Source organism: Peromyscus californicus, unplaced genomic scaffold, assembly GCF_007827085.1.
Source record: "Peromyscus californicus insignis strain IS unplaced genomic scaffold, ASM782708v3 Scaffold_6__1_contigs__length_162567912, whole genome shotgun sequence".
Taxonomy (NCBI): Eukaryota; Metazoa; Chordata; class Mammalia; order Rodentia; family Cricetidae; genus Peromyscus; species Peromyscus californicus.
In genome coordinates, this window is record NW_026294584.1 from 126,262,366 (window position 1) to 126,273,381 (window position 11,016).

The window sequence follows — 11,016 nt, forward strand, 5'->3', positions numbered from 1 at the left end:
TAGGGAGATGCTTAGCCATTAAGATCACTTGCTGCTCTGGACAAGGAGTCAGGTTGGGTTCCCAGCAGTCACATGGTCAGCTTACAGGAATCTGCAGCTCCAGTTCTAGGGAATCCAATACCCTCTCCTTCCTAGAATGTATGAGGTGCACATATACACATCCAGGCAAACACTCACACATAAATTAAATACATGAATCTTTAAAAAAGAAACATTACAAGGTTTTCTTTGACTACAATAAATATAGGAACACTAAATAAAATGCAAAGTTATCCCCTCTAAGATCTTTCTAGAGCTCACAGAGAACAAAGATCCATAGACAAGCACTGCACAATTCATAAGCATGGAAAAAAAACCACAACAATTCTGCTGTGGAGACATCCATGAGAAATTGGGGTTTGACTCTAGTTGTGCAAACTATATGACGAATTGGGAGGTGGATCCTGAGAGCATTTGGGAACTCTAACAAGGTTGCAAATACCCAGGCCAATACTACAGTTGGCCACGCCCACCTGTAGCTGGTCAGTCAGCTTGAAACTAAACTAGACCCACGGCAGCATGGCAGACGGCCTATTAAGGAGAAAAAGAAGAGAAGAATGGGGAAAGTTACTCTTGTGAGACTCCGTTTGGACATCATGCAGTGTTCCCGTGTGGCAACCCAGTGAAACTTGACATTGAAGGCTTTTGTGGAATCCTTCCATGAGGAAGTAAAACAAACAAACAACAACAAAAGTGGAGGGATTTTAATGTGCTTTTATTCCTCATATCTGGAATTTAGTAGGGCAACAAATGCAGATAATGGAAGGTGACTTATCTGACCCCACCCTCTCTTCCACACTCAAATACTCCACTCGCTGACCACCGTGCACACACTCTTTCTCTTGCTTTGGGTTCAGATATCCAATTCACTTGGAAGCCCTCCTAGGTTCAAGGCAGCTCATCCTCATCTAAGACATCAACTTAGCATCTAAGACATCCTTCACACACTGCTTCAAGCAGAGTTCATAGCCATTTTCAGCACCATTATTCAAGTCCCATCAAGTCCCTTATCTGTGCCCCCCACAAAGATGGTGCATTTTTCCCTGAGGGTTGCTAGGTTGCTGCCTCATTCTCTTGTTTCCTTATTATTCACTCTGTTGCTGTCTGCAAATATAGTGAGCTGATGCCAGTCCATTGCCCACTGACCTGCCCTCTAACGTGAGGCTGGTCTGTGACTCATGCAATTTTCCTACCACATTAGACAGAAAAACAAAACTGCTTCCTGGTGACAGAGGTCAACCCTTGCCTGAGTACAGAACAAATAAGAAGTGAGCCAATTGCTTGCAGACCCCTAGGCTGTTTTAAACAGTCAGCGTATATGAAGACTGACATCCAATCCTTGTCAAATACTATTTGCCTGGATAATTGAATAGATAAATGAAAACCCAGATTTTGGAGTTTTTGCAACTGGATTAGAATTAACGGTGATTGGGACTATAGCCTTGTTTTCCTGATTGATTATATTCTCACCCTGCCAAGCTCCTTGCATCGAAAAGTTCAGCTAGGGCCAGCAAGATGGCTCAGTGAATTAAAGCACTTACTGCCAAGACTGAGCACCACAGTTTGAGCCTTAGTAGAAGGAAAGAATAGTCTCCCACAGGTTTTCCTCTAATGTCCACAAGTAGGCTGTGCTATCTACACACACATACATGTAGACATGCAGACACACATGTACACAGATACACACATACACACAGACACATACATACATGCAGACATATATACACAAAAACATACAGATACTCACAGGTATATAGATGCACACATACACAGACACACAGACACACACACACATAGACATACACAGACGAATACATTCATGCAGACATACATATGCAGACATACACAGACACATAGACACACATACACAGACACACACACACATACATACATACATACACACACAAGCAATATACAAAATAAAAATTTTAGAAGAGAGAAGTCCAGCTACCAACCTAAGAACAAGTAGTTTTACCTTCACAATTGGGTTGCCATAACTATGAATCTTTCACTCATCATGTTCTGCATTCTTGCTCAGATTTGCATCTTTTGGTATGAATAATATGCTAATATAATCAATTAAAAAGAATTTAGGGAAAATCAATCCACAATGGATTAATTAGCTCTTACCGAATGATATACAGGAAGCTGATTAGCTTTTCATCAGATCTGGTACCAGAGTTATCAGTTGAAGGTGTCCTCTCCACATCTTTATGACATTAAATGATGTTTTATTATGATTATCAAACATATGCTGAAAAGTGAAATATTGCTAATACCTAAAATAGAGCCTAACACATGACATACTTGGTACATACTTTTGTTGACTATCTAAGTGAAAAGTGAACTTTTACATAAAGTGCAGAACTCTGGGTCTTTTCTAAAATGGAGAAATCAGTCTGCTGAGGTAACAGCCCGAGGTGCCTAAGCTTCCTTCCTTTGCCAGTTCAGTTGGCTGAAGCCAATATCTTATACTCGGTCCACTTTACTGTTTTACAGTGTATGTGGGATTAATTATCATGTTAAAGTGCTGGAAAGCCCTACAAAGACCTGTGCACACATTGGGAAACTCTCTCGGGTAAGCCTATAAGGGAAGTTGCTGAATCACTGGCTCACATACTCAGATTGTTACAGCCTTTCCCACACGTTCGATTTCTGAGGTAGCTTCAAGAGAAGGGAGGCAGAAGAGAGATCAGTCTGACTTCAGCAGACAGACTGTGTATGTCAAACTATAAGGGGCAGACCCAGAAGGAAAGGGGTGCCTGCCAAGGGAAGGGGAGACTTGGGCTTTCTATGGGAACAGTGGTAAATAGAAAATTAAGTGCAACTGCTGGGGTGATATGGGAGCCTATAGTTTCTCCCTTCTGGAGTTGGCTGTGCAGATGAGAAACAACAGTGCCACCACGATAAGGATTCGCCTCCTAGCCAGTGACTGAATTTCACAACGGCAGTGATGGGAGAGGGGCTGGGGTTTCAATATAGGGCCTTAGTCAGGGTCAGGCAGAGTTTGTTCAAGGTTTCCTCTGACACTGTGGTTCTCCCAGAAGATTGTGCTAATTTACAACCCTACCACTGGGCTAAGGATTTCTTCTTTATTTACTCCCTCCCTGATATTTGATATTAATTCAATTTCTTTTATCATTCTTTAAGGACAAAATGCTATCTAATTGTTTGAACTATATTTCTGTAATGGTGCAATTTTTTCTTTTCTTTTCTTTTTTTTGATCTTTGTATTTTTCATCTACAAATTATCTTATTGTAATTTAAATCTGCTTTCTAAAAGTTAGATTGTCTTTGAATCATTTACTTGCATAATTAAAAATTAGGACTTAGCAGTCTGGGGTTTCTTTTAGTCAACTGTATAATAAATATGTTTTCTTGGCTTGTACTTTAGCATGACTTTTTAAAATAATGTTGTATTTCACAAGCTATTTGCTTTTGCTTTGTTTGTTTTTTTAAAAATCAGAAAATACATTCTATGGATAGAACAAAAGTTACAGAAACTTTGCTATCTGGCACCCACAAACACAAAATCATTGCAAATAAATCTCAAAAAACATGTTATATGATAAACCAGTTGTGAGGGCTGGAGAGGCGACTCAGTGATCAAGAACATGCACTGCTCTTGCAGAGGATCTGACTTCGGTCCTCAGCACAATGTCAGCTCACAACTGCCCATAGCATTAGCTCTAAGGGGGTCTGGCACCCTCTTCTGGCCTCTATGAGCACTTCACTCACAGGTGCACATAGCAACTATGCATACACATTTTTTTTAAAAAGAAATTAAAGGTTGTAATTGAATATGCATGGAGTAACACCATTCTGTGTCTTTTAAACACATGAAGTAATACTGTCTAAACTTTATTGGTAACTATGCATGTGGGAGTGGCATGAGCCATACCAACTTCAGGACAGTAGCTCTGGTAAGTGAGAGAAAGGAAGAATTGTTTGTGAGGGTGAGAAGGGGATGGTTAGATGTTCCTCTCCTGTCTGTGGATAGGATGCCATGACTTTTATGTGTATTATATTTAGGGATGTGATACAATTTTGTTTAGTTTTTGCAATGTTTGCAGCACTCCATATGTGCACTTCTACGTATATAAATTTACATAAACATATTTTTAAAAACTGAAAACACACGGTATTTATCTAATAAAACATAAAATGTGTTACTTATAAAATTAGAAAACCTAAAAATGGGATAAAGGGAAGAGTCCTGCTTTGTTTTCATTTATTCAGCTGTCTCAATTATGGTATTTATAAGATTCTTTTTCTTTTCCATGTTTTGTTTTTACATTGCTTCATAGTTTCTTTACTCTAGTTCATAAGAAATAAAATTTTTGTGAAGCAAAAGTTCAGACAGTGGGCGTCGAGGTGGCTCCAGGGTGAAGGTGCTTGTAACCAAGCCTGACCCAGTTCCATCCCTGGGTCCCACCTGGCACAAGGAGAAACCAACTCCCTCTAGCTGTCCTCTGACCTCCACAAGTATGCCATGGCTCAGGCCTTCCATCCTCACATAAATGAGTGTAATGAGAAAGCAAATCCGGGAGAAAATTATATTAAAATTAAAATGAAATTAGCCCACTAAGGTTAATGCCAAAATGAGAGTTTTAACAAAATAAGAATGAGTTGGATGATGTCTAATCTTCCTTAAATTGAAAATGTGCATTAATAATGTATTTTAGAAGTCAATGTCCTTAATACTTTCTCATTGAAAACTTCAGCTCTTTGAAATACCTAGGTTTGAGAACAACTGATAAGGATAGCTCTAAAAATTTTAATAGGAACAATACAATTTATTCTTGTAATTTCTAGGGCTGGGTAGATTTCCCAGTGGTTAAAAAGCCCTCACTGTTCTTGCAGAGACCCCAGGTTGAGTACCCAGCACCTACATCTTGTCTCATAACCATTCCTAACTCCAGTTCCAGGGCATCTGACAGCCTCTGCTGAACTCCTTAGGCACCAGGAACACACATGATACATGTACATACATGCATGCAAAACACTCATACTCATAAAATTAAGAAATCATTTTTTAAAATTTCATTCTGTTCCCATTCTTAAAAACAAACAAATAAACAAACCAAAAACCTCTAGCTTCAAAGGAAAAGAAATTCCTAGCCTTTTCAAAATAAAAAGCAGATCTCTTTAGCAACCATTTTCTGGACAACTATTTTGAGCTAGGCAATTCTCTTTCCTGGACCATAAACTACATTGCTATTCTAATAAATAGAATTATCAGCCCTTTGGGCACTTCTTTTATTTACTCGTGAGGCCAAGATGGTTTAAAAATAAACACTATAATACATTGGACTTTGCTGTGATCAAGGACAGAAATTGCCGTTCTAGGGACTGCATAAACTTCATTATAACCTTGCTGCAATGCTCCAAAGCAATTCTGCAAAGAAAGCATATATTGAGGCTTATCCTTTGTAGAGAAATTTATAACCTAAAAATACATTTCTGTGTTATATTCCCCAGTGAGAGACTGGCATAATTCTGACATCCATGCTATCAACAGTCCATGGGATCTGAATTACTGTCCTCATTTTATTAAGCCTCTAAAAAGTGTAGCCTCATGGCAGAGGATTAGGCTCCTCTCAATGTAAGTGATGGAACAAAGTCAGAACCCAGGCAGGTGAGTCCCAGGAAGCAGGGTCTTCTCATGGTGCTAGACTGCTGGTCCCTGTGAGCCCTGTGTCCCTCTCATCTGTAATGTGGAATACAAATTACATCTCTGGCTTCCTGAAAACACAAGAAGACAATTCCCACAAGGCTTTAGTGAGTCCTACCGTGTTCTGCAAAGCACACTTTCCTAATTTTTGTTTGTTCCATTGCTTTTTTGTTGTTAACGCAGGGTCTCACCTAGCCCAGGCTGGCCTCAAACTTGCTGTGGGACTGAGAATGAACTTGAACTCCCAAAATTTCTGCTTCACCTGCTAAGTGCTAGGGAGACAGGCATGCCACACAATGCCTTTGTTTATGCTGTGTTTAGAGTAGAACTCACAGCTTTGTACATGCTAAGCAAATACTCTATCAGTTGAGTAATCCTCCTAGCCCCTATTTCCATTTTTTTAATATGTATTTAATTGTGTGTATGTTTACATGTGGGCCTGAGGCACATGTGTGGGGGTCACAGAACAACTTGTGAGAGTCAGCCTTCTTCTCTCACCATGTAGGTTGCATGGGAGGCTTAGTGGCGAGCATCTTTCCCTGCTGAATTACCTCATAGCCCCAAACAACTAATGTTTTTTAAAAGCAGCAAGATTTTGATTTTAATTGAATCCAAACCAGTGTTCTCTACATCACAGGAACAATATCTTTCTCAGCCACTATTCTTTTAGTAAAAATTCTTTACTGACTGGTATTATATAGTAACCTATTTGAGGACATTTAATTATTCTTTTTCCACTAGAAAATTCTGCTTACACAGAATCCAGTCTTAATTAACCACACAATAGAGGCGTCTCCAATATTTAGGCCAGCTCAGGCTTCTGGGGCTTTTGTTTGTTTTCTTCCCCTTTGGTCTAGAGGATAATTAGCTCCTTGGCATTTGACAAGGCACACTGTCACAATGACTTGTCTGTGTCAGCTGAGGTTGACTGGCTATGACATTGCAAATAAGGTTTGGAGTCAGGAAGCATCTTTAGAAAGATTCCCTCAGTGGGGGCTGGAGATATAGCTCAGTTGGTAGCAGCCTTGCAGTGAAGGATGTGGTGGTATATACTCTAATCTCAGCACTTGGGACGTGCAGGCAAGATGATCAGAAGTTCAAGGTCATCCTTGGTCACATAGGGAGTTTAGGGGTAACCTAGAATGCAAGAGATCCCATCTCAAAAAAAAAAAAAAAAACCTATCAAGTAGCATGAATCTTAAATGGTTGTAATAAAAACAAACCTGAAGCCAGGTATTGGGGTGAATGCTGGAAGATCAGAGAAGCAGAACAAGCCACAGCCACCTCACTTTGCCAGTTCCTCAGCTGATCCTGTTTCCTCTGACTGGAAGCTTCTGAGTCCTCATCCAGAATGAATCTCAGCTGAACTGTGCTGCTCAAAGCCTAAAAGCTTAACCAGCCTCTAGTTCCTGGTTTTCATGCCTTATATACCTTTCTGCCATCAATTCTTGGGATTAAAGGCGTGAGTCACCATGCCTGGCTGTTTCCAGTGTGGCTTTGAACTCACAGAGATCCAGATGGATCTTTGCCTCCAGAAGGCTAGGATTAAAGGTGTGAGTGCAACCATTTTCTGGCCTCTTTGTCTGTCTAGTGGCTGTTCTGTTCTCCAACCCCAGATAAATTTATTAGGGTGCATAATATATTGGGGAACACAATATCACCACAAAGTAAGTTATTTTTCTTCCTTATATCCCCAAAAATGTTGTTGAAGACAATTGATGAGGTAAGGGCCATGGAAATGTTGGAGGCAGGGGGTGGGGGGGTGTTGGGATCTACTGAGGCTAAGTCCTCATTAGATGACTAGCATGGGATCTAATGCATCATGATTAGAGTTTTCAGGAGACTCTCACTTTCATATAATTCTATTTTCTCTATCGAACACAATGTGCTATAACAGAGAAATGCGTCTTCCAATCAGAAATATTAAGGAGTATATCTGAATTTCTCCACAAAATGAGATTAAAGTTTTTAGGCTGTGAAATTATCTTGAAAAAAATGATGTTTGTATATGCACTTAGAATACAGCAAATCTCAAGGCCAGTTACAAGCTTTTAGCACACTAATGCAGCTGCTTGAGCCTCAAAAGTCCCACAGGTCCCTACTTTAGAGTTCTGGGAAATTTCTTGCTACTGTGCTGTGTTCCATAAACAGCTCTATTGAGAATCTAAGAAGAATAAACACATAAGCCATTGTCAATTATACATGACAGAGTCTATATCTAATAGAAACTGATACAATATGACTAAGATTGAATGAGCCAAGCACCCATTACTTCACAGACGTGGTGTTATATAGACCAGAGAACTGGAACCTAAAGTAGGTATATTATGAGACCTTGGAGTTTGTTTCCATCATGAGCACAGGGAAAGAACTACCTTTGGCTCAGGAAAGAAAGTGTGTAGCCCTGTGCCTGCCTTGGGAGAACCAATGGGTGTGTATTTACTTGATACATAAGTAAAGAAAAGAGTCCCAGGTCACTGGATGAAACATAGTTGTTCTGCATGGGAGGAAAACAAATGAAGAGTGTGACTGTTCACACTTCCAGGTGTGCTTTTAACCTCAATGGAAATTGTCATGAAAATGATTTACACATCGCTGATAAGACTGGGCAAGAGACGAACTTGATAATTGTGAATACTAACTAGTGGGTGCACTCTGCTAGCCAACCTAAATGAATTCCAGTGACCCAAGACACCCCTTCCTAGCAGTAGGTGTTCTTTATGAAAAGATTCAGGAGATGATCACATGATGAAAATCTCTACAGCATCAGATGACCCTTGGAGCTTTAGGCTGACTAATTAGAAAGTGTGGCAACCAAAGATAAATTAATCCAACGACCTTATAGGTCCAAAAAGTCAGAAGTTGGAGGCACGTCAAAGAAATGAATCCAGGTGAATTGTTTATCACTGCCAGGCCAATCTTAGTGGTATTATAGATAAATGCCAAAATGCCAAAGTATGTGTGTATTCCTCAAAGATATCTCATTCTATCTTGACTTGGTACTGGAAACCATCCAAGCTCTTTCTACCTTTGAATGCTGGGTCATTGTCACAATTGACTTTACCCTCTTTCTTTTCCTCCAGGCCCCGCTGCAAAAAAGAAGTATGTCAGTTATAATAACCTGGTTATCTAACCTGTTCCATCCCATGGAACCACGGAGGAGGAAGACCCTCAGTTATTCCGTCACCTAATCTGGCATAGGACTCTTTTGGTCCTGCCTGCTTCCCATCTCTGGAGGAGCTTCCCCAGCTGGGAGACCAGTGTTAGAGGATCCACACATCCTAAACAGCTGCTTTATGAGACACCTTTACTTTATCTTGGCTTAAGAAGTCATTGGCATCAGCACTGCCATCTTGGCTGCAATTTTGGACTCCCTACACAAAGGGAGACGTAAGACTCAAGTCCCACCCGGCTCTTTTGGATGAACTGTTGAGAGCCTCAGGACTGTTTTTTTGGGGCTGATTTGTCTTTCTACGTATGTACTTCCAGGCTGCAAGGTTTTGAAATTTTCTGTACAGTTTGTGAGGACATTTGCACTTTGCCACCCAATGTTGTACCTTGGTTCACTGTTTGTTTTTGAATGCCCTGTTTTCATAGAACCCTATCCTCTCAGACGGTGGAATCTTTGGGAAAAATTTAAAACAACTAAATTTAAAGAAAAATAAATCTCGGCAGACATAAAAGAACACAACCCCACACACACATCTGTAAATGACTGTGTGGTTATGATTATAGTATCATAGAAAGCCACATTATTTTTTTTAAGGACACACACAAAAAGATATTTAAAGACCAAAAACTGTGCTGAGAAGATATGCTCCACCTATCTTTGGTACACAAGAGGTGATGTGATGTGAAAGAAAAGCATTGGCTAAATGGAATAGAGGTCTTGATCTTTGGTATGCATGCCAGTAATGTATTTTACAGTACACGTTTATATTTATGTTTAATATTTGTATTTGTGTTCTCTTTTGTTAATTTACTTAGGTATATGGATATTTTGCAATAATTTTAATGATTATTAAGCTATCTGAAGGAAAGAATATGGATTTTTCATGTCTTGAGGTTTTGTTCATGCCCCCTATGACTGACCAATGTGATAAGGACTTTAAAAAAGAAGCATGTATGTTTTTTACTGTTTGTAATAAGTACTTTCGTTAATCTTGCTGCTTATGTGTCAATTTAGTGGAAAAAAATCCCTTGCTGAAAAAAATTTCCTTTCCATTCTCTTCCAGTTCTGTGGTATTGTCTAAGAATGTATCAATAAAATACTTTGGTTAACTTTTCTATTTTCTGTAGTAAGTACTTTAGTTGCCCCTCCCACTTGTTTACAGTTTGTTTGAAAGCCTGAGCTACAGTCAAGTCCTAAGCTTCCAAGTGCATTGTCTCTGAAATGCTCAGCAAAACCGAGAGGCTCTCCTGGGAAGGGAGAATCACAAAAACCAAGCATTTTTTCTCTGTATAACTGAAGCTCAATCCTTAAAAACTCTCCTATGTGTTGCGCAGTGGTGGTGCACACCTTCAGTCCCAGGGCTTAGGAGGCAGAGTCAGGAAGAGCTCTGTAAGTTCGAAGCTAGCCTCATCTACAAAGAGAGTTCTGGGACAGCCAGGGCTACACAGAGAAACTCTATCTTGAAAAACCAAAAACAAACAAAACAAAAATTCTCATATGTTACCTCAGCAAGTTGTCTATCAAAATCAAATAACAAGGAAGATAAGAAAAAGAAATATTTGCTTATAGAACCAGTACTCTGTGCAAAATTAATTAAAAAAGATAAACATTTCTACAAAACTGAACCGGAAGGACCTAGGGCACAGAAACAGACAACTGAGGCAATGGATTTGTTTTGCAAACAAATATGGTGGTGAGGTTTGTTGAAGATAGATTAAGACTTGGGATTCCATAATCTCTAGAGAAAAAATTGAAAAAAAAATGAAGAAAACCCCCTCAAGGAATAACACACAACAGCATGCATGCCAAGAACATACCATGATCTCCTTGTGCAGGCTGACTTTGGTACTTATCATTTTGAGTAGTCCTGCAAATCCAATGTGTACTCAAATGTCCCCTGGATAGTGGAGGTTGAGATAGCTCAAATGATAAAGTGCTTGCCACCCAAGCATGAAGACCCAAATTTGATCCCCCAGAACCAATGTTAATAAAAAGCCAGACTCAGTGGTGTGTACTTATAATCCCAGCAGTGGAGAGACAGGGACTGGCAGATGCATCATGCATCCTAAAAGCCAAACAAGCCTGATAAGTGCCCTCCAGACCATCAGACCCTACCTCAGAAAACAGGAAT

The 11,016-nt window shown here is 39.7% G+C and overlaps 1 protein-coding gene across 5 annotated transcripts in view; it reads left to right on the top strand.

Annotated features, from left to right (window-relative positions):
* Nucleotides 1–10,000, top strand: part of Grm7 (glutamate metabotropic receptor 7) — a 930,315-nt gene extending 920,315 nt beyond the window's left edge. For all 5 annotated transcript variants that reach the window (XR_008214661.1, XM_052722187.1, XM_052722190.1 and 2 more), the window contains one exon: nucleotides 8,797–10,000. Coding sequence is in view for 1 of the 5 variants with exons in the window: in XM_052722190.1 (XP_052578150.1) it covers nucleotides 8,797–8,846 (50 nt within the window). In the remaining 4 variants the exon portion in view is untranslated. The remainder of the gene's footprint in view (nucleotides 1–8,796) is intronic.
* Nucleotides 10,001–11,016: the final 1,016 nt, after the last annotated feature.